The sequence below is a fragment of the Camelus bactrianus genome, chromosome 5, assembly GCF_048773025.1.
Source record: "Camelus bactrianus isolate YW-2024 breed Bactrian camel chromosome 5, ASM4877302v1, whole genome shotgun sequence".
Classification (NCBI taxonomy): domain Eukaryota; kingdom Metazoa; phylum Chordata; class Mammalia; order Artiodactyla; family Camelidae; genus Camelus; species Camelus bactrianus.
The window spans coordinates 81,046,630-81,071,374 of record NC_133543.1 but is presented as its reverse complement, the minus strand read 5'-3'; the positions used below and the strand labels follow the sequence as shown (position 1 = coordinate 81,071,374).

The window sequence follows — 24,745 nt, the reverse complement described above, 5'->3', positions numbered from 1 at the left end:
CAGAAGTGAAAGCAGAACTTGATACGACTGATAAAATGTCAGAGGGCCTTGTCTATAGGTAAATACCTTTGATTTCTAATAAGAGAATCAAGTCAAGTCTGTTTGCTGCTCATCAATGAAGGTGGGAGTGAGATTCAAGAGGAAATAAATGCTGGAAAACAAGGACTTTTACTTCTGAATCCATATAATCCTATTTCCAAGAAGGTTAAGTTAATATTCATATTGGAACTTGGCAGGTCTCTGAGAATGTAATTATCTCTGAGAAAAGATGAAGTTACATTCTCACACATGACCCTACTTAAACAGACCCTAATGACAAGCTTGTTTTACTAGGATAAACTGTATTTATTAACAATAGAGACAAGACTCTTTTGAAATGGAATGACCTGAGATTAAATCATGTTAGTGAATACTATATTGTTGGCTACCTTTACCTAGAGTGTATAAAGATGTTTGGTTTGAAGGGTGTTTAATAAAGAAAGTAGATCAACTGGATGAAGAAATGATCTTTAGAAATAATTTTGGATATTTTCTCCAATAATTAATCAGTTAGAAGAAAATAAGGGAAGTTGAATTCTCTGTAATAGGTATACAAAATTTAAGCAAAGGTGATGATTTAAAAGTAATTTTCAAGAAGCAAGTGAATGGATTGAAAAGAAGCTTTTAACTTCAAAAATACAAATCTGTTCAAGTGCAAACCAAAATGTATTTCATTATCTAGGGTTGTACCTATGAGATCCTTTGAGGAAACAAGATAGCCTTTTTGAAATATAGTAAGATAAGATATACAAAAAGTATTAAATGACATATCCTTTCTAATTTCATCTGATCTTTAGGAATTAGACACAAAGATACTCTGTCCAATCATCATCTTTTAAAATTTCTTCTTATATAACACATAAAGCAAATGAAAGAAAAGGATATAACATTCCACATTCCAGCAAAAGTTACCCTGGTCCTCTCTCCCTTTTTTTCATACTTCCAAAATGCACTGTTATTAGGAGCCATTTGTGAAAAACATGGAGCTTCAAGAGCAACCAATAGGTTCAGAAACAGAAGAAGGAAAGAAGCTGTGAAATCCAAGAATGACACTCAGGTATGAATTAGGTACTTTTAAGCTGGATATCTTAAGCCAAAACATCTTTCCCCATATTGAGAAACATGATTTTTTTTTTCATGTTGCATTATACTACTGGAAATTCTACTAAATTGGATTGAGTGTTTGGGTTGATAGACATTCTCTTTAACCCTATTCTTAGGGCAGTCGAGGTGGGGAAAGATCCTTTGTTCTTTCTTTCATTCCCAAAATCTAGAATTCAAATTAGTTTTGTTAGATTATATATTTAGCCCAATACTGACATCTTTTCTGGGACTCTCCTGTGAATTTAAATATCATTGCTAATATGGTTGACATTTGGCAAAACTCTTCCCAAAATAAGTATGCTTGATTGCATTTTTTCTTTCAGTTTAGAGCCATATTTGCAAATGAAAGCAGAGGTGACAGTGCATATGTAATGGCTACATTATAAATATAAATAAGCCCTATTATTTTCAGTCAGTGAAAATTAATTGAATTGGGTGGATAAGAAGAGACTCAAGGGTCTCTAAAAATTTGGAGAAATTCTATCCAAAATAGAAAATGGAGGTCCTCAGAATGCTGAGAGCCATAAGGGGCAAAGCCAGATGGAGGGAGGTCTTCCTCATTGTCAGCACACTCAGGTGTTTTTTTGTTTTTGTTTTTAAACTGATTCAAACATCGAGGATACGGTATTTGGAAAACAAATTGGAATAGAGATATTCAGGTAAATAGACAGTGAATTCTTTCCAGACTGAAAGAAGACAACTGGTAGGCTTAGGGAATTCATGAGACAGGAAGAATATACAGTTGACCTTTGAACAACACACAGGTTTGAACTGTGTGGATCCACTTATAAGTGGATTTTTTTCAATAAATATGAACTACAGTACTTCACAATGTGCGGTTGGTTGAATTTGCAGATAAGGAACCAGAGAGGAACCAGAGAGGATACAGAATGGTGGATATGGAAGGTCAATTATGCATTATACTCAGATTTCTGACCGTGTGTGTGTGTGTGTGTGTGTGTGTGTGTGTGTGTGTGTGTGTGTGTGTGTGTGTGTGTGTTGGTGTCCCTAACCCCTGTGTTGTTTAAGTGTTAACTGTAGTTTGATTTTTCACTTGTAATTTTCCAACAGGGAAACTGCAAAAAGCACTGAAACCTGTTAAAGACAAAGATCTAGAGAAAATTCCACAAAACTTGTCAATGGTAAGTAATGGGAGGAAAATAAATGCTAAGAACTTTGAGACACTTACTTTGAAGCTTTTATACTTGACTCTTCTTATATAACAGAATAACACAAATACCATCTCCTCAAAAGCATTATTTTCCTCAGGAAAGAAAAACTCTCAGAGATCTATTTTACCCTCTCTACTCCATGAAGGAAGAAATTAAGAAAAAAGTAAGAGTCTAATAAAAAAAAACCTCCTTTTAGAAATTCTCTTTAGGCCTAAGAGCATACTGGAATCTTGTAGGTACATACATCCCAAAGAAGTATGAGGATCTAGAGTCCCTCAAATTTTCTCTGATGAGGAAAAAAACCAACAAGTAAGAGGGCTGAATTGAGGAAAGACTGTGGGAAGGGCTTTAGTCCCTACATATAGAGAGGCAGCTTCTTACACACCTTCTTTCCAAAGGGGAGAAAGTACACTAAGATGTATGACTCAGATCACCTTTAGAGAAATACTAAATGACCATTATACACCTTGAGAGAAATGCAAAACTGAGGTTAACACACTAGCTTCACTAATTATGCACCAAAATAGTAGTAAATAATCAAGTGTTGGCTTCTTTTAACTAAGAAATACATATCAAATGAAAACTGACAAATCAGTAGATGGAAAATGTAAAAATTTTATGTTTTAAAAATAAGTCAGATGTCAAAATGGTATCACTCACTAGCCTAAGTAAAATGTCTTAATGACTATTCATACTGTTATTGTGTATCTTTACTTTGATACAGTCAGGTCTGGCATTATATTAGTTGATACTATTTTAAGCACCATGCCTAAAAAGAATGACAAAATGAGAAATCCTTAATCTGTTATTTCACTAGTTCAAAATCTACACCTTCTATTTTATATTTGTGATTCTGATGGGTCAGAAAGTAGGTAACATCAAGATAACCATGAAACTAGTTTATAGAAAACCGAAGAAGGATTATGTCATGTGAAAAGGAGAAATAAAGACAATGTGAAATAATGTGATCTTGAATGGTACTTGATTTCTGAGAGGAACCAGGAATGTAGAAAACATTAGCAAACTTATGCAATACATAAAAGCAGAGACAGAAACACACAAAGCAGCTCTAACAACAGCAATAACTTCAGATGCTAATCAGAGAGTAGTACTCAAAATGTAAGTACAGAAGCTGATAGCATATTTTTAGGAATTTATGTAAAGAATTAACACACTGAATAGAGTTGAAAGAAACAGCACCAATTATGAATATTCTATCTATCTTTTGAAAAGAATTTGGCCCTTTCCCCCTGAAGTTTATAGAGATTTCAGAGTACATTTTACACAGGGTACAGGGTCTAGCAATTTATTACTATAACAATAGGGCATATTGACGCATGATATCAAAGTTGAATCAGGAAAAAAAAAGTTGAATTGGATGCCCTCCTAAAATTTTTTTCTAGTCCTTTGATTCTATATTTTAAATAGTATCCAGGCACTACTTTTGGGAAAAATACAATGACTTTTTGTGTATGACCCCAATTATTTTATAGTTAAATATAGCATAAATCCAGGAAATATACTTCCTTAATATATGAAAGTTATCATGTATAAACATGTCTGAAAATACTGTACTGCCATCATTGGCAAAAATTTATAAAGCAATGTTATAAACTAAATCATACCTCTTTTTCTAAGCTATCCTTCTGAAATCAGCTGACAGAGGAAGTTACAGACTTAATTTTCCAAGATGCTTTATCTTTTGCATGCTACCATCTTTCTATCTCTGACTGTATTAGAGATTCTGGGAAAACAGGTTGCAAAGTTACTACTTTGTGATTCTGGTATGGGTACTAATATATATATATATTATTCATTTCACTTTAAAACAGAGTGAACTGCAGATGTCTTAAGATTGGCCTTCCAAAATGGGTACTAAGTAAGTAAAAATTTCTTTTCAAAATTAATCTATAGAAGATATACTACAGAAAAGAAAAAATAAAAATGAACTTTACTTAGTATATGTAGGGAGAATTTTCAACCTCCAAATCTATTATCAGAGAAATATGTTTGAGCTATCAAGCTAGGCCATGAAGAAGGTTGAAGATGTCTTCCATGTATTAGGTTGCAATAAATGCCACCATTTTGATTAGCTTCTCAAAATAAAGCTAAATTGTAAGAAAGCCTATGTGTATGAATTATATACGCATGTATATTTATATAAACATGTACGTGTGTATGCATATTATGTATATATATTACATGTGTGCATACATATAATCTATATAGCTCTGTGGAAAAACACACTTTGGTATCCATAATTATCAAAATTCCTTATCCAACAATACATCATTAATTTTTATTAACAGGTCCGGGATTTGTTTAGCATCATGTTTAACATTTTGAAAATCAAAACATTAACTTTTTTGTCCTCAAAGATAGTACTATTAAAAGAAGATCTCTAACATCAGAGGTTAATAATTTTACTTACAGAACAAAAACTTCTGAAATTTCATTGTGGGCCTTTTAATTAGTCTTTTTACATTTCTAAAAACTGAGAATAATTAATGTACATGGGATCCTCATATGCTAGAGTATATTCATATGGTCCTACTGTTCTTAAGAAACCATTTGACTAGCAAGCTTATTCACTATGGTTTCAGAAGAAACACCCAGACTCACCAGGAAAAACTCGGGGGTCCAAGTCTTATTATTTCTGCTGCTGCTGAGCATGGAATATATTTGGGGATAGAATAAGAGAAGAAAGATATAGATTTATTAAGGTCATGCCAATATTTATGGGTTTTCTCCATCTCTCCTAAAATTAGGAGGTTAGTGAAAGAGTTGCAAATGGATTGAAGGATTTTTTCATACTACAAATAAATTTTAGTGATAAAAACACTTATGATTTGTTCTGTAACTTTTGAACAACAGCTTTTCTTTCCCCACCTATTTTCTAATTTTATAATAAGAACTGGCTTTAGAATAAGAATTTAAAGTTTTCCTTTGGTATAGAAATAGTTTTGCTTTTTATGGAAATAATTAATTGTCCTCTTAGGAATTGGTAACATATATAATTAAATATATCGGTAAAATATAAGATGAAAAGGTCAAAAGGTTAAAGCATTCATAGAACACCAAAATACAGTAGAATACCAGTCAATGTTATGGGATCATGGCAGAGGTGAGCCTTTCTTATAACAAAACAAGTCTACTAGGTGACCCATATTATATAAAATTTGGTACCAAATGGCTTATAGGTAAGCTAGATCAATATTAGAGAATAAAATTTAATATAGTAAAATTAATCACATGAAAAGGCAAGAATACTGATTATGTTGATAGTATTTCTATTTCTAATGTTTGGAAAATGTTATAAAGAAGTATAAATACTATTCAAGTTCTGAAAACCAATGTAGAAGCAACAGTAAATGAGGAATAGCAGTAACACATAAATAAAAAATTAGACAAAAAATGACAAAATAGCAAAGTAGTAGAACTGAGTCACTAAGATTAAACATAATATATACTAAAGGGCAAGAAAGTATTAAAAATTCTATTAGAACTAGAAATGACTCTTACCCTAAATATTAAAATAAATAACAAAGAATATGAAACATAACTTCTAAAAGACTGATAGAAAAAGAAATCACACAAAGCGGAGAAAATGAAGACACCTCACTATTCCCAATGTGGTTATTATTTATGGAATGGATAAAACATGTTGTAGAAAATGGCACTACAGTTAGATTAACACATTAAAACACCAACATGCCACATCTACCTAAATAATTTTCTAGAACAGCTGAAAAAGCAAATTTCATCAAATTTAGACAGCTTATAGTGGAATAAATAAGTATGGCGAGGTATTAACTAACCCTAAGTTTCACAACGGGCAGCTTCTAGCCGGTTCGTTGAAGCTGGATCTCGGCCACACAAGGATCGTTGGATAAGAAATCAGTTGAGCTGGACTAGAGCTGCCCAATTGTCTTAATAATGAATGCTCCACACTGTCTGTTAAGTAAAGAGAAAGAAAATACAGATCAGAAAGACTGAACTGAGGGGAAAAAGAATAAGTTAGAAGAGATGAGTGTAGGACATCAATGAACACTTACTAAATTCCTGCAGAACATGTGGTACTAATTTATTAAAGCGTTAAGAAGTGAAAGGATAGAGATGAGGAGGGGTCCGGAACTCAGGAAAGGCTTTCTCCCTGCTCTCGGAGAGCTTACAATCTATTTCACACAATCTCTAGTGTCACAGTATAAATGTTTCATACATATATAAATGAGTAACAGGTCAAAGAGAAACAAGTGAGTTACAACATTCCTTCTATTTTGAAAACATTATTATGCGTGTGTTAAACACATTTTTTATTTTTTAAAGAGAGTAGAGATTGGCAGAAGGCTATTTAGAAAGTTGTCTAGAACCCCTAAAATTCTCTTCAAGTTTGCATTGGTAGGACAGGTATTTAGGTAGGTGTGTCATATAATACAGAGTAGTTCCATGTATCTGTGTCATCCTGAGATTTTTTAAATGTTAGTATTAGTTTGGGACAAAGAAACACCCTAGTTTCTACTACCTTTTTGACACTTTGGGCATAGGTCAGCTTCTAATTTAGGGAACCAAGTTATCCTATGACATATTTTAAAATTTTGGATAGGCTCAAAATTTTCCATATTCCAATTTCTCTAGAGCAGTACTATCTGACAGAAATTTCTGTGTTGATGGAAACATTCTATATTTACACTGTCAAATATGGTAGTCACTAGCCACACAGGGCTATTTAGCACTTGAAATGTGGTTTTAACAAGCGGTGCTGGGAAAACTGGACAGCCACATGTGAAACAATGAGATTAGAACATTCTCTCACACCATAAACAAAAATAAACTCAAAATGGTTTAAAGGCCTAGATGTAAGACCAGAAACCATAAAACTCCTAGAAGAGAACATAGGTGAAACGGTCTTTGACATAAATCATAGCAATATTTTCTTCGATCAGTCTTTCAAGGCAAAAGAAATAAAAGCAAAAATAAACAAATAGGACCTAATTAAACTTAAAAACTTTCACAGCAAAGGAAACCATCAACAAAATGAAAAGACAACGTATGAGATGGGAAAAATATTTCCAAATGATGTGACTTACAAGGGGTTAATATCCAAAATATACCAACAGCTCATACAACTCAGTATCAAAAAAACAATCCAATCAAAAAGTGAGCAGAAGACTTTAAATAAACATTTTTCCAAAGAAGACATAGGATGGATACAGACACATAAAAAGATGCTCAGCATCACTAGAGAAATGCAAATCAAAACCACAATGGGGTATCACCTCACACCTGTCAGAATGGCTGTCATCAAAAAGTTTACAGAAAGCAAATGTTGGTGAGGATGTGGAGAAAAGGGAACCCCTGTACAGTGTTGGTGGGAATGTAGATTGTTGCAACCATTATGGAAAACAGTAAGGAGGTTCCTCAAAAAATAAAACATAGAACTACCACATGATCCAGCAATTCCACTCCTGGGTATACATCTAGAAAAAAATGAAAACACTAATTTGAAAAGATACATGCACCTCAAATATTCATAGCAGCCCTATTTACGATAGCCAAGACATGGAAACAACCTACATGTCCATCAACAGATGACTGGATAAAGATGTGGCATATATATATATACAATGGAAAACTACTCAGCCATAAAAAATAATGATATAATGCCATTTGCAGCAACATGGATGGACCTAGAGATTATCATACTTCATGAAAAAGAATATATATATGTATAACTGAATCACTATGCTGCACGCTAGAAACACTGTAAATCAACTATAATAAAAAATGTGATACACACACACACATACACAATGGAGTATTATTCAGCCATACAAAAGAATGAAGTACTGTTACTTGCAGCAACATGGATGGACCTAGAGAATATTATGCTTAGTGAAATGAGTCAGAGAAAGACAAATAAAATATATTATCACTTATATGTGGAATCTAAAAAAGAGGACACAAATGAACTTATATACAGAACAGAAACAGATTCACAGACATAGAAAACAAACTCATGGTTACCAAAGGGGAAAGGGGAGGGGCAGGGATAAATCAAAAGTTTAGTATTAGCTGATACAAACTACTATATATAAAATAGCTAAGCAACAAGGATTTATTGTATAGCACAGGGAATTATATCCATTATCTTATAACCTATAATGGAATATAATCTGCAAAAAAACTGAATCGCTATGCTTTATACCTGAAACTAACACAATATTGTAAATTAATTATACCTCAATTAAAAAGAATGTGGCTAGTTGCAGCTGAGGAACTGAATTTTAAGTTTCATTTAATTAATTTAAAATTGAAATTAACTAGCCTCATGTGGCTAGTGGTTACCATGTTGGGAACAGCGTGACTCTAGGGGTTCAAACTTACCTGGTTTGCTGAACTCCACAGACGGGCCAGGATTTCTCTGGGCTGTTCAGTACTGTCCAGTATCACTTAATATCATTCACTGCTGTGTTCTCAGTGTCTAGAATACTGGCTTGCACATGGAGGTGCTCAACAAATGTTTGGTAAATGAATTGAATCTACTGTGGTAATATACAGCTATTTATGCCTAATCAGCTACTCATAGCTTACTGGCAATATGCCCTGGTTCTCTCAGGAAAGATAAAGAAGTGAAGTTAAACTTGTTTCTGTACGTGGAATTGCTTGGTTAAAGACTCAGTATGCCTAGAGAGAACAGGAGCAGTGCTAGCTTCACCATAGCTCAAAAATATGAATAGTTATATGTGAGTAATTTAGGTTGATAATTATGGAAATATTGAAGGCAGAATATAATATGTAATGGCAAAGAATTTGGTAAGGATGTGGATAAGAGCTGCTGAGAGTGATAAGAGGGAAAAAAACTAACTTCAGATTAAAAACTGAATTCAGATTTTATGCATGACTAAAGGATGGAAACTGAAGATAGAAAAGTCTTAAATAAACATACAGTAATCTGGTTAAGCAATAAAAGAGCTTAGAAGAGGGATTTGGCAGTGGGAAGACAAATGAATATATTATTTTTAGTAAGTTAGTGAGCTGAAAAAGGGACACAAAACAGTATAAATAGACCATGTAACTTTAAGAGGTCAGAAAAATCACTGGTGTTTTGATTTCAGGGTATAAGGAGGATGGGCAAACTAACAAGAGGTGAGGAGTCTGAAAATAAAGTGTAAGATATTTTGTATTCAGTTTGAGGAGGTAGTGACCATCCATCCAGGTGTTGTTCTTTTAGTGTTAACACAGGAAGAAAATCAAAGCATTATGGTTAGACTCACTATTAAACACTACTAAAATGTAGAAGACTGGAAGACTCTAGAAGAAAAATTTGAGGGCAAAGAGAATCCATGATTAGTAGCTGGTAAAAGAGGAAGAAATCTATTTTTTTGAAAGAGAAAGATCAAACAGAGTATAAGGAAAGAAAGCCACATATGAGAATAAATAAAATTTGAGCACAGGCTAGTTGACAGTACTGAATTAAAGACAAGCTAAGAGGACAAGAAGTAGAACAAGACCCTTGGGGTTTGACTAATAAATCAAATCTTGGCAATAAATCTTAGGTAAGTAATCTGACTAAATCTCAGTACTGAAGGAACAATAATTTCATATGAGTGAAAAATACACCCCTATACTCCTCCTTCATGCCTTTCCAAAACATAAATTAAAAATATTATTAGTGTAGTGTGGAATACAAAATTCTATTGCTTATTATCCTGTGTCGTCAAAGTGGGGAAAGATATTATCCAAAGAATGTTCAGGAAACCATTCTGTAAGGTATTAAGGTTTGATGAGTTGAATCTTATGTCCTGAAAGTAAGGTGCTCATTCAAGTAGCATGAGTGCTAAGAGGAAAGAAAATAGATTGAGTAAAAGGAGGAAAAATGTTCAGTTAGAGGGAATGACAGACTCAGAATGCAAAGGAAGTAAGTGCTCAAACTAAGAATGGAAATACCTAATTGGTATGCAAATAAAATACATCAGAGAATGAGACAGATTCCCTTCCCCACCATAAAAGTACAAAATTTACTTAGAATACTATATCAGCCAATCCTTATCCTTACCCAGTAATGAACAAATATCCTTATTCACACTTACCCCACATTGATTACATATTTTGGCTGGTAAGAATTTATGGAAAATGTAAAATTAAAGCAGTCCAGATGCGAATGGTTAAATAATCCATGTAGGTTAAAAATAGATGAAAAACAAGTAATTAAAAATAGAAATAACCAAAGCATTTGTATTATATTGCACAGTATACTTTAAGAGGATATACGAACCTGACAATGGGTTTACCCAAATATTGTAAAACTATGGCCTTCAGGCCAAATCTGGCCAATCACCTGTTTTTGTAAATAAAATTTTACTGGAACACAGCCACAATCTTTATTTATACCTCATCCATAGTTGTTTTCAAGCTACAATAGCAGGGTTGAACAGTTGAGTTAGAGACATGTGGGCTACAAGCTTAAAATATTTACTATTGGGCCTTTTACAGAAAGTGCATTGACCCCTGGGGTTGAAACTATTCAGACGAAAAAAAGTTTCAGGCTGAGAACTTCTGAAAATCTTTGAAGGAAAACAATAAGACACTTTAAATTTGAAGAGTGTATAATACTCTATACTGTGGAAACAAATGATCAGCATCCTCAAATATATTGCATTCACCTTGATTAAAGTCAAAATCAGAAATTACAAGTTTAATAGGAACTTGAGAAAAACTAAGATGCTATTGATACTAATGCTTTTCAGACTACAAAGAACAGGGATTAACTAGGTTGTATGTTTAGATACATAAGATAAGTATTTGTGCACTAGTTACCACAGTGTTTAAGTTAAATCTATACAGTACTTATTCTATGTTTTACCATCAGGAAGTTGAGGTTCTAAGTCTACAGAAGCACAAAGAGCTCGCCTATAATATTAAGAAGTTTGTTTTTAATACTTCCAAGGCCTTGACTTTTTAACCTTGAGGTGTTTTTTCATAGAAAATTACATCTGTTATAATGTTTGTTGTAGGAATGTGTGTTTGCTTAATGTGGTAAACTGCATCTGCAGTTTCTGGTTGGTATTATTCCCCATCAGCCTGCTTCCTATGTCATTGTTTATCTAGTCTGAATAACCTCAGCTAGTATGGAAGACTCAAAAGCTCTCTTAGAATTAGGAACATGTAGCTAAAGACATTCCTCCTTATAAAAATTTATGTTACAGGTGAAATAAAGTGACTCTAACACAGAGGTTAACTGTTTTTATTAAAATTTCTTTTTGCTTTTTCTATATATTTATTACAGGTACAATAGAGGTCTTAATAAATAGTTGCAACAGGTTAATTGTTTTTGTGTATGTGTGCCATGGACTTTGGCAGTCTGCAGAGGCCTGTGAATCCTTCTCAGAAGCATGTTTTTAAACATATAAAATACGTAAGAGAAGGGAAACAAGGGAAACAAGTTATACTGTAGTACACTTATATCTGCGGACTCTTTAGGAGGGGACCTTGGGACCAGATTAACTTTAAAACTCAGTGCAGAATCTTACTATCTTTTTTCCTTGAACTCAAGATCAAATGTAAATGACTGGCATGGTGATTATTCTTTAATACCATTAAGAATCAGTGTGTTACTCTTTTTGCTACAAAGATACTCAATGTATCTTTGTAGCAAAGATAGACCCCATCTTGCATACTATCATCATTAACATTTCAGGTATAAAAGTGACAATATTCAGTGACCATCTTAAGGCAATCTTAGTTTAGATTTCAACATTTTAGGAACACCAAGGGCAACAAGATCCAGGTCTACATATTTTCTTAAGAGCAGCAACTGAATTCTGAACTTAATTAATTAAAAATGTAATTCCCTAATTGTTTTAGAAAGTTTGATTCAGTGAGGATATACTACCATTTAAATGTGTCATTAAGATAAAAAAGAAAAATGTGGTGATATAAATTGCCATTTATATGGAAAATAAAAACTCTCAATTATATATTACATATAAATATATATGTTGTGTATATATAAATATATATAATGTGTATATATATGGTAATATACAATTATATTACCTTTCTAGAAGACAGAAATATAAAGAAAAGATTGTCATAATTATAATAGCTGTGAGGGACTAATGGGAAACAATTATTGACCCTGTTTCAATGTTTTCTTTTATTTGGGCACATCCACAATCAACTGTAGTACTAAACATATAAAATCAATAGTTAAAGGTTCTAGGTTGGAACCTGGGTACCTTGATAATTTAAAAAAAAAACAAGACTTATTTTTTAGAGTAGTTTTAGGTTCACAGCAAAAATTGGGTAGGAAGTAGAGAGCTCCCGTTGACTCCTTACCCTCAGATATGCACAATGACCTCTACTCAAAACTGGTACCAGAATTGTGTATTTGTTACATCTGATGAACCCAACATTATCACCCAAAGTCCACAGTTACATGAGAGTTCACTCTTGGTGTCACACGTTCTATGGGTTTTGACAACTGTATGACATGTATCCATCATTATACTATCAAACAGAATAGTTTTACTGACCTAAAAATCCTCTGTGCTCTGCCTATTCATCTTTCCCTCCTCACAACCCCTGACTACCACTGATCTTTTTAGTGTCTCCATAGTTTTGCTTTTTCCAAAATGTCATATAGTTGAACCATACAGTATGAAGTGTTTTAATTTTTTTTTTATTTTTAACTGAGTAATATGCATTTAAGATTCCTCCATGTCTTTTCATGGCTTGATAGCTCATTTCTTCTTAGTGCTAAACTATATTCCATTGTCTGGATGCACTGTTTATCCATTCACGTACTGAAGGGCATCTTGGTTGCTTCCAAATTTTAGCAATCATGAATAAGGCTGCTATAAACATCCTTGTGCAGGGTTTTGTGTGGACATAAATTTTCAACTCATTTGGGTTAACAGCTGAGAGCACAGTTGCTAGATTCTACGGTATGAGTATTATGAGTATTATATATACTAACTATGAGTTAGTATAGTTAGTTTTGTAAGAAACCGACGAATTGCCTTCCAAAGTAACTGTACCATTTTGCATTATACCACAAATGATTTTCCCTGTTGCTCCACATCCCTGCTAGCATTTAGTGCTGTCAGTGTTCTGGATTTTGACCATTCTAATGGGGGTGTAGTGGTATCTCATCTGCGTTTTAATTTGCGATTCCTTAATGACATATGATACTAAGCGTCTTTTCAAATCCTTCTTTTGACAACTGTATATCTTTTTTGTGCACTATAAAATTTTATTTTTTAAATATATTTTTATTGAAGTACAGTTTACAACATTGTATCAAGTTCTGGTGTGCAGCACAATACTTCAGTCACATAGGAACATACATACACCTGTTCTCATATTCTTCTTCACCATAGTTTACTACAAGATATTAAATATAGTTCCCTGTGCTATACAGAAGAAACTTGTTTATCTATTTTATATATATTAGTTAGTATCTGCAAATCTCCAACTCCCAATTTATCCTTTCCCATCCCCTTCCCCCTCTGGTAACCATAAGTTTGTTTTCTATGTCTGTGAGTCTGTTTCTGTTTTGTAAATAAGTTTGTCTTTTTTTTATTTTTAGATTCCACATATAAGTGATATCATGTGGTATTTTTCTTTCTCTTTCTGGCTAATTTCACTTAGAATGATGATCTCCAGGTCAATCCATGTTGCTGCAAATGGCACTATTTTATTCTTTTTTTATGGCTGAGTTGTATTCCATTGTATAAATATACCACAACTTCTTTATCCAGTCATCCATTGAAGGACATTTAGGTTGTTTCCTTGTCTTGGCTATTCTAAATAGTGCTGCTATGAACACTGGGGTGCATATATATTTTTGAATTAAGGCTCCCTTTGGATATATGCACAGGAATGAGATTGCTGGATCATATGGTAAGTCTATTTTTAGCTTTTTGAGGAATCTCCATACTGTTTTCCATAACGGCTGCACAAAACTACTTTCCCACCAGCAGTAGGAGGGTTCCCTTTTCTCCACACCCTCTCCAGCATTTATTGTTTGTGTACTTTTGAATGATGGCCATTCTGACTGGTGTGAGGTGATACCTCATTGTAGTTTTGATTTTCATTTCTCTGATAACTAGCGATATTCAGCATTTTTTTCATGTGCCTACTGGCCATTTGTATCTCTTCCTTGGAGAACTGCTTGTTTAGGTCTTCTGCCTGTTTTTGGATTGGGTTGTTTGTTTTTTTGGTTATTAAGTTGTATGAGCTGTTTATTCTGGAAATTAAGCCCCTGTCAGTCTCATCTCTTGCAAATATTTTCTCCAATTCTGTAGGTTGTTGTTTTGTTTTGCTTATGGTTTCCTTTGGTGTGCAAAAGCTTGTAAGTTTAATTAGTTCCATTTGTTTATTTTTGCTTTCATTGCTACTTCCTGGGTACACTGCCCTAGGAGAACATTGCTAAGATTTATGTTAAAGAATGTTTTGCCTCTGTTTTCTTCTAAGAGGTTTCTAGTGTCTTGTCTTAAGTTTAAGTCTTTAAGCCATTTTGAGTTTATTTTTGTGTATGGTGTGATGGAGTGTTCTAACTTCATTGACTTACATGCAGCTGTCCAGTTGTCCCAACACCATTTGCTGAAGAGACTTTCTTTACTCCATTGTTATACAGTGTTTTCTTACACTAGCTAGCAACCATTTCATCTTTCCTGTTTTTCAGTTTGTAATTATTGGGAGAATGGGATATATTTTTAAAAACTCATTTAAATTCCTCTTATATATGTTCTAATACATAATACATATATATGCTATTTGTTTTTCACTTTTCAGCTTTATTAGGTAGAATTGTTGCAATTTGACTGCACATATACAATATATTTCATGTAAATATATATATACAATATGATTATGCTGTTTATTCTTATCCTCAATGTAGTTCCATATGCAAAAAAATTTTTACAGGACCCCATGCAGTGTATATTTTTCTGTATACTCATCATTGAATGGAGATCTATCCATGACAACTCTAAAACATTGGTTTCATGAGTCCTTGAGTCTCCTTACTGTTCTCTGTCCTCTCTTTTAGTTTCATAGCAAGAAGGAGGCTTGATACACATGGAACCAGTGCAATTACTGGTGCCTTCCTGGTTGAGCCTTTCTTTGCTCCTGCTGCCTAGTTCTCTGACTACTCAGTAAAATAATTTATTTTCTAGAATATGAGTCTATCTATAGTTTGACTATGCACAGTCCATGAAAATTTTTACCTCCACTGTGTGCTCAGAGCTGCTAAGCACAGGTCTTTCTTATTCCTGCTCTCCGGAATACAATGCTTTATACTTGTCCTCTACCCCAAGGACCTGTTGAATATAAGGGAATTTTAATCTCTAATTGCTTAATAAGAAGTGTTAATGATACTGAAATGAGGAAATAGTTAGGAAGAAGACAGTGGTGGAATTTTTATGTAGAGACAGTTGCTAATTTTTAGGCAAGAGCATATTATGGCTCTCTGAGCTAGAAATAAGACACAGTGGTAGTAGGTCATATCCTTTTCCAATATACTTTTGAATCATTCTGTCTTTCCGAAGGGTAAGGTGTAACAGGCCAACAGTTGTTTTTCATTCAAGTCCAATCAGTGCTTTAATTAGAAGAAATTTCTCATAGCCTGGCAAGTGGTTAAATATTATCCTTAATATCAAATATTTTCATGAATCACTAGTATACACTGGACTTAAATAAAAAGAACATTTAACTTAAAGGTGAATTTCAAATTATAATTTACTCAGTTTCCTGTATCTCAATTAATCTTTATAAGAATAAACTTACTAAACACTTACGTTAATGCACAAATGGAGAAACACTGTAAGGAAATGTAAATACTTTGTAATTCTCCATTTATACCTTTCTTACCTAGGGATTTGATATTCATCTTAAAATCATAATAGTTCAAGTGCCCAAACTGAACCAAGATTTTCCTTTTGTTCCTGCCTATAGTCTAGTTCAATGGGATACTTTTGACATTATTTGATTTTGCTTTAATGACTTTAAAAATTAATTCTATATAAGATATGACTCTGCTGAATTTGGGAATGATACCCTAATTAATATCATACTAACCTAGTAGTTTCTGTATTGGTCTGCTTTACAATATATTTGATTTGACAGAGTACAGTAGCCTGTGGCTTAAAGTCAGTGAGAAGTTTCCAGCCGTCATTTCCAGCAGTTACACCTGCGCTCTGAGCTCTGAATAAGGTCTCTAGTTTATTGATTAGATTTGTTGCTTCAAGATAGTTTTGACATCTGAAATTGCTACATACATTTAACATCCTTAAAATTATAACAGAGTCTTAAAAATGATTTACACTTATAAAAACAACAGGCTCAAATTCTTCCAAGGAATTATTCCTAACTTTCTGTATTTTAAGGCACCAAAGATTTTGGTATACAAGGGAAAATTTGCATAGGAAGAATAAAGGCTAATTTTTCAAATGTCAATATTTTAATATTAGTCTACTTAAATAAATTTTAGGAAAAGATCATCTCCTAGTGATCTAATAACATTTGTGTATTAATATTTCTATGTTATAATACAAATACACTATAAGCAAAAGTAGACAATTTTCCACACAGTAAAATGTGTATAGTAAAGCATTTCTACAAGCTGTATAGTTTTAGAAAACTATAGAACTGGTTTTGGATTTTCTGTTCCTGAGTAGGGCACCATTTCCTACTGAGTGCCATCAAATCACCTTAAGAAGAATACTGAGTATACAATACATAGAACATTCAACCTTGAAAAAGGCAAAAGATTTATACGATCTAAAGAGAAACCAGAGTATTAGAACGTTCAACCTTGAAAGATAAAACAGGAAATGTAAAACTCTATACAAAACCCCTGTGTTCCAGTTTTGACTTTGAAAGTTTATTTAATTAAATTTTCTTTTTTCTCCTCATCTCTAACAAAAAGAGAATTGTGGGTATTTTTCCTTCCCCTCTTAACTCAAGCTTTCTATGATCCTGCATCTCTAAATTAAAAATAAAAATGTCAAATCTCATTAATTCTGAGATATATATCTTTTTATGTTTCAAAAAATCTGAATCAGGATACATTCACAATTGATGGCAAGTTTTTTTTCTTTTGTAGTGATACATAAAATAATGGTGTGTCTTATAATCCATGATATCTCAGATTCAATGAAATGATATGACAGTTGTGTGAGACGTGGGCTTTGAAGTAAGCTAGTTAACCACAGTTAATAGCTCTTCAACTCCTCTCTAATCCTTAAATCTTAACTTCGGCAGGACCAAAATATTCCTTAGGATGTATCCCATGTGATAACCAGAATTATCATAAACCTTAACAAGACAGATTAAATATAAATAGAAACAAGTCAATGGTTTTGTTCCCGTTTAGCCTGGGCATAACAGAGCAAAGATTTATGTCAGGATAGAAAGGGTAAAGTTCCACTTTGAAGCATTTTTCTAGACATGCAAGAGGCAGGTTTCTGATTCCAGAAAAAGGAAATATATCTATTCATGCCTCTGTTATGACTTATATTCAACATATGTGTAATTTTTATATGACTAAATTAAATAAGATACCAACTTCTCTTACAATTTCTGCCATTTCATACTCACAGATCTGAGAAAATGTAGGAAACTGTGTAGTCTTAAACTAGAAAAATTAAACTTTAAATCAAGAATGTTTAACATTAATATTCTTTGGAAATTTCTCCTATCTGACTACCACTCTATCCTCTATTAGAATTATCCAAGGAGTACAACTTCAGTCATTTGTGTTTACAATGTCTATGTATGTATAATATATACAATCTGTAACTGATTATCTAGTATGGCATAGCTATTTCAGCTATTTCTAGAGAAGTGTATTTGGAGAAAATGTTAACATAAGAAGCAGTCTGTTTTAGAAGATTTTGATACTATAATAAAATCTCTACAAATAACATTTAGTAACACTTTAGGCTTTGATATTAGGTTGAAATTATGGTTTTACTCCATGTTTGCAGTGGCAACAGCAGTGAAGAAATGCAGTGAGTGGTGAAGGCGTGAGGTGATGAGAGAGTAGGGAGGCTCCTTAAAGTAGTTTAAAGTTACTGAAAGTTGGTATGGAGTTCCAACACATGGGTTGGATCAGAAGCAAAAACATGAGTGTGTAATAGCTAACCTCCATCATTTTGTTATACAGAATACACTGTAAGCAAGATTCATATTACCATTATAAGTTAATCAATCTGGGTTCTTTATTAGACATATAGTAACATTTCCCTAAGTGATGATGTAAGAGTTTCACTAAGAAACTAGGTCACATGGGAATAAGCAGAATTCTCTGCTATACAGTAGATAGTTGAAATATATTGAATATATAAGTGGATGTAACTAGACTATCACTCTTGGCCTGGATCTGATGTAGGATGCATGAGCACAATTCCTAAAGTGAAGAGTAGATCATTAACTGTCTTCATTTCCCCACATAATACTTAGCTACATGTCATTAACATAACATAATAAAAATATGAGTATATGAAATATCCAGGAAAATTCATAGAGACAGACAGTATATTAGAAGCTACCAGGGACTGGGGAGAGGAGAGAATGGGAAGTTATTGCTTAATGGGTACAGAGTTTCTATTTGGGGGTGACAAAAAGTTTGGAGATGGTGGTGATGGTTGCACAGAAATGTGAATATAATTAATACTATTTAGTTGTATATTTTAAAATGGCAGATTTTAAGTCATATATTTTATGACAGTAAATAAAAGTTTTGACCACCTGTGGTTTATAAATTGCTTAAAACTAATTAAAAGAAATTATAGCTAATTTAGAATTGTATTTCCTTCACATGAAAGGTTTCACTAATTCTGTACTTCTGATCACAAATGTGATATAAATAAATATCCAAAGTTGTTTCTTTTTGGAAGAGAAATTTGGAAAACTTGAAATATGACTGAAGAATGACAGAAAAAAAATCAAAACCAACTTCTTACTTTGATCGGTTCGGGCTGCATCACAGGTGCAGGCATAGCAATGGCACTTGGAGCATAAACCTGGTGATATGTTGCTTGAACTCCATGATCAGAATAAGGCTATTACAAAAACAAGGAAAAATGTTGTTTTTCATTTATTAATTAAAAATATTTATTCAGCATTATAACATACTAGGCATTTTGCTACACAATGGAGAAATGCAGATGAGAAGCACATTCCCTGTCTTTAATTAACTTAAAGACTGATATGGGACAGACTAGTCAAAATTACCCTAAGACCTATGAGACACACAGGAAAGCATGGGAGAAAAGAACAGAATTAGTTGATGTAACTTAAAGTTGGGGAGGTGGTCAGGGAAAGCTTTCTAGTGGAGTTGATGCTTGAATTTGAAGAATTCGGGAAAAAAAGTGGAACCAACATGTGAAAAAGCACAGAGGCAACTAAGAACACACCTCATCTGGGAGATCTGTGAGGTTGTTTGGTACAGCTGGAAGGAAGATTATACACTAAACGACAGCTGAAAGATGAGGCAGTGGAGTAACAGGCAGGGAATAGATCATGTAAAAGTAGATTTATGGCTTGTCCAACAGATCATGGTACCGTTCACTGAGATACGGAATACAAGAAACACAAGGTTGATGTTTATGTAATTGTGAGTGGGTTGGAGTTAGGTTTGTAACATGTAAAAGTTGAGGTATCTGCAGGACTTCTAGTAGAGGTATACTGTTGATAGAAAGCTAGATGGCTCTATAGAACAGCACTAATAGAAATATTATGTGAACTACATGTTAATTAAAATGAAGACAGTCAAAAGGTACAAACTTCTAGTTATGAGTAAGTAAGTACTAGGGATGTAATGCACAACACGATAAATAGAATTAACGCTGCTGTATGTTATATAGGAATGTTAAGAGAGTAAACCCTAAGAGTTCTTGTCATGCACAAATTTTTTTCCTAATTCTGTACTTTTGTATCTGTGAGATGATGGATGCTCACCCAAACTTACTGTGATAATCATCTCATGATGTATGTGAGTCAAATCATTATGCTGTAAACCTTAAACTTATACAGTGCTATATGTCAATTATATCTCAATAATACTGAAAGAAAAGAAAAATTTCCAGTAGCAATGTTAGAAAAGTAAAAAGAAACAAATAAAATAAATTTTTGGTAATACATTTATTTTAAACTGATATAGTCAAAATATATCAAAGTGTAATCAACATAAAATTAGTGATAAGTAAAAGTTTTACATTCCTTTTTCATACTATGTCATCAAAACTTGGTGTGTATTTTGCACTTACAACACTATTGAGACCAGCCACAGTTCAAGTGCTAAACAGCCACATGTGGTAGTGGCTATCGTTGTACTGGGCAGTGCAGGTCTAAAATTCAGGAGTGAGGCTCGGGCTAGAGACATGGGTATGGATGATAACCTCAGAATGAGTATGTAGGGTGAAAGAATGGAGAATCAAATATGAAATCATGGGGAGCAAAAGATCAGCTAACAAAGAAACATAAGGGGAGGAAAAAGAATTGCCAGAAGAAAGCAGTATCATGGGAACCAAAGGTAGGAAGAGTTTCAAGGAGTATGTCCAATGTCTCTGAGAGGTCAAGTAAGATTAAAAAGCAAGTATTTGGCAATTAGGGAGTCACTGATGACCTTTATCCAAGCAGCAGAAAGGTAATAAAGCAGACTTCAGCAGGCGAGGGGTGTATGGGTAGTGAGGCAGTAGAAACACTGAGTGTAGACTACTTTTTCAATCTTGGCTTTGAAAGGTATAAGAGAATTAGGGCATCAGTGGGGGTGTGTCACAGGATAATAATTTTTGTTCTACCAGGAGCTAGACACTATATCAAGAACTTCTGTATACAACTCTAATCTTTTCATCAATCCTGCAAAATAGATTTTTCTGATGTCTTTATTTTACAAATGTGGACATTATGAAGCCAACACTGTGAAGAGTTAAGTAATCATCCAAAGTGGCATACTAGTAAGTGGTGAAGCTATGAACCAATGGAGAGAAAATAAAATAAATAAGAAAAGAAGGATAATAGTGGAATGAGGTCTCTGAGGAAGAGGGAAGCGATAGTATCCAGAGCAAAGAGGCAGAAATAACCTTGGACAAGAAAGGTTACTTAAAAAAATACAAGATGCTAAGGATGAGTTATGATTCAGGTAAATTTGTATTTTGGGGGCTGGAAGCTGAGGTGGTTTCCACAAAGTGTTCCCTACCTACTCTGCAAGGTAGAAGGTGAAAGCTATATTCTAAGAGTGAAGGGGTAAATTAGCCACTGATACAAGTGAAAAATGATGCTAATTTATTTTTATATTTTAGGAAATCTAACTATAAAACTTGTAAGAATAAGCCCTATGTTTTTTAAATTTAGGGAAAAAACACTTAAAATATAAACTACCCCACCCTATTCATTAATTTATATATTAGACTTATATCTTCTACCAGAAATAATAATAAATTAAAAATATGCTTATATTATTTTGTATGGAAGTATCATAAAAATTAACAGTACAGTTATAACCTAACATAAACAATATTTCCAGAAAAATCTTATTAGATTCCACTAAATAGTGAACTATAACCTGGTAAGTTATCTGATGTAAGAAATTAAGAATGCAGTTTAGTGTCAAAATAGATTACGGCTAAAAATCTAATGTAAAAGCATTCTTACCTCACTGCTCCCCCAGCCCCCCAAAACCAGAAAACAACAAAAAGAACAAAAGACAGATTTTTTAAATGCCACCATCAAGTAAACAAGGAAGTGCCCATGATCCCCAAACTACAAACAATGCAGAATGTCTGTCAAATGCTATGCAACTTGGACCAATATAAAGGAGGATTCTGAAGCCTGAGGAAGGTTATGATTTCCCTGAAGGTCAATGTTCTGAAAGGTCTATTCAAAGATTCTTTATAGTCTCAAGTGAAGGGGTGTGTCAGGCCAAGGCATAAGCAGGAAAGATCACCACATAGATCTAATTTTACTTAATAGCAGAGGAGGCAGAACTGAAGGAGAAATCATGCTTTCAGTATTTCTGTGATCTGCTACCTTGCATTATGGCTGAGGGACACGCCGAAGGTGAAGCAGGGTGAAAGTGGAAAGTGAAGTAGCAATTACTGTAACCCAGCACAGAAAACCTGAGACAAAGGAGACTTTGCTAGGAGACAAGTGATCTCCAGAATGCTAAAAACTGGCAGAAGAGCATCTCAGGCAGGAGACGTGGCAGACTTGGTGGTAGGGTATTTGAGACAACAGCATGCTCCTCCCACCCTGTATTTCAACAAATAGCTGGTCTCATTTAAGAATTAGTAAAGACAGGAAGGAAAAGGAAGCAACCTGAGACTTCTCATCCTCTCCAACTCCATCAAGGGAAAAGCAGGAAGGGGGAAAGAAAAGAAAATAGTAGAACAGTTCAGATAAGTATAATTCTTTTGATCTCGAAAGAAATTATAATAACACGATCTCTAAAAAGAGCTTCAAAAAGAGATTTTAAGTTAAAAGACATTTATAGGCAATGATGTAAGCAAAGTATCAGAGTTTGGGATTAAAAAAAGCTAAAAATAAAATAGAGATGGAAGCTTCATTAGTCATAATAAAAAGCAGACTAAACACAATGAAAAATATAGTCATAGTTATCTTGAAAAAGCATATAAGACAACATTAAAAAAAAACCATGGTAAATTATATCAGAGATGACAGATATGAAAGACAAAAAGATCTAACATGTGCATCACTGGTGTTCCTGAAGAAGAAGGAATAGAACTGGAATAAAAAAATTTTTTTCAAACTTCTAACAGGAAAAAAGAAACCGTGAAATAAAAACTAGTCTAAAAATCAAAAGGGCAAACTGTGTCCCAGGAAAAATGTTATAAAGACTAATAAATTCCAAGACATATACTGGTGAAGTGATTTCAAATTAAGACAGACTTTTCAGACATGCAGGAAGAAAATGCAAATTATGTATAAGGGGGAAAATCAGGCTGGCTTCAATCTTCCTTATAGCTATACTCAACACCAGAAAAGAGTAGACTAGAAGTTCTAAACGAAAATCATATTTTTATGGGTTGAATTCTCTCAAAACTTTTGTGTTGAAGTCCTAACCTCCAGTATGTTAAGAGTGTGACCTTATTTGGAGAGAGGGTCTTTACAGAGGTAAGCAAATTGACATATGGTCATTAGAGTAGAATCTAATCCAGCATGACTGGTATCCTTTTAAAATTGGGAAATTTGTAAACAGAAACAGGAAAGACAATATGAAGACACAAGGTGATGATGGTCATCTTCAAGCCAAGAAGAGAGGCTTGGAATAGCCCCCAGATGGAACCAATTCTGCCAACACCTTGATTTTGAGCTTCTAGCCTCCAGAACTGTGAGACAATAAATTTCAGTTTTTTAAGGCATCCAGTTTACTGTACTTTGTTCCGGCAGTCTTGGAAATCTTGAAAGAGTATGATGCAGCTATTTTATAGCTAATCTTAATTTCTTTCAGATTTATAGACAACAAACATGTGGACCAAACAAGCCTGTAAGAACTCAGAGAATACAGCACCTATAAACCTTCTTCAACAAAGAGTACTTGCATATTTAGTCAACCAAGTGATAAATGGAGGCTGAGATGAAGAATGGAGAAATTCTAGTAAAACTACTGATAGTAAACATGAAGATTCAAAATTGTGGAAATTATTGTTTCAGAACAAAATTACAACGTTACAAACCTTAGCAATATAATAATAATAAGAAGGCTAAAACAATACACTCAAATTGGGTGGTGGGCATTAAATTCCAAATCTTTCACAACACATTTAAAACATGCTATGTACAGTTTCTGGCATATAGATGATAAGGTTATTAGTAATGGTCTGGGAATATAATTTAAACACATGGAAAATAATATTTACAATTTGTAGTTATAAAATAAATTTGATTTACATTTTTAAAGGAAGAATTTTTTAAAAGATTTTTTTCTTCTTTGACTTAACTTTTATATGCTTTTAATTGACAGAATGTTAGTAACAATACATATTAGCAGGCAAACCAGAAGAAGCATTTGACATCTTACTCTTTCAAGGGGATTGAGTCAGAGATTAGCCTAATAGAGTGAATGACTGAATTAAGAAATGGTTCAGAACTAGTTAAGAAGGCTAAGATGAAGCATTCTTAGATATAAAAATGTGAGTAAATCAAAGAATATACAAGATGTTCAACCTTAATGAAGGTCTTGAACAAATATCTTTAGGAAAGAAATAAATGTTAAGATGAAGTAGTTATAGATAAATTACTTTGAGACTAACACATACCTCTGGAACTGAAGCTTCCATCAGAGACAGTGGAGGAGGAACACATCCACTGTCTTGTGCAATTTCCACTGGTTGATAAATAACCTCTGAAGGTTGCAGGTATAAGAACGGAGCAGAAGAGGCAGGAGACTAAAATGCAAAATC

At 33.5% G+C, this 24,745-nt stretch overlaps 1 protein-coding gene across 2 annotated transcripts in view; it reads right to left on the bottom strand.

Annotated features, from left to right (window-relative positions):
- Positions 1-24,745, bottom strand: part of BOLL (boule homolog, RNA binding protein) — a 51,997-nt gene that overhangs the window by 5,062 nt on the left and 22,190 nt on the right. The window contains exons 9-11 of one of the 2 annotated variants that reach the window (XR_012507146.1): positions 24,602-24,730; positions 19,286-19,384; positions 6,134-6,269 (exon numbers count right to left, since the gene is read on the bottom strand). Coding sequence is in view for 1 of the 2 variants with exons in the window: in XM_010971900.2 (XP_010970202.1) it covers positions 6,246-6,269; positions 19,286-19,384; positions 24,602-24,730 (252 nt within the window). In the remaining variant the exon portion in view is untranslated. Of the gene's footprint in view, positions 1-4,152; positions 6,270-19,285; positions 19,385-24,601; positions 24,731-24,745 lie in introns of those variants that run through there. The other variant, XM_010971900.2, reaches the window with a different exon arrangement.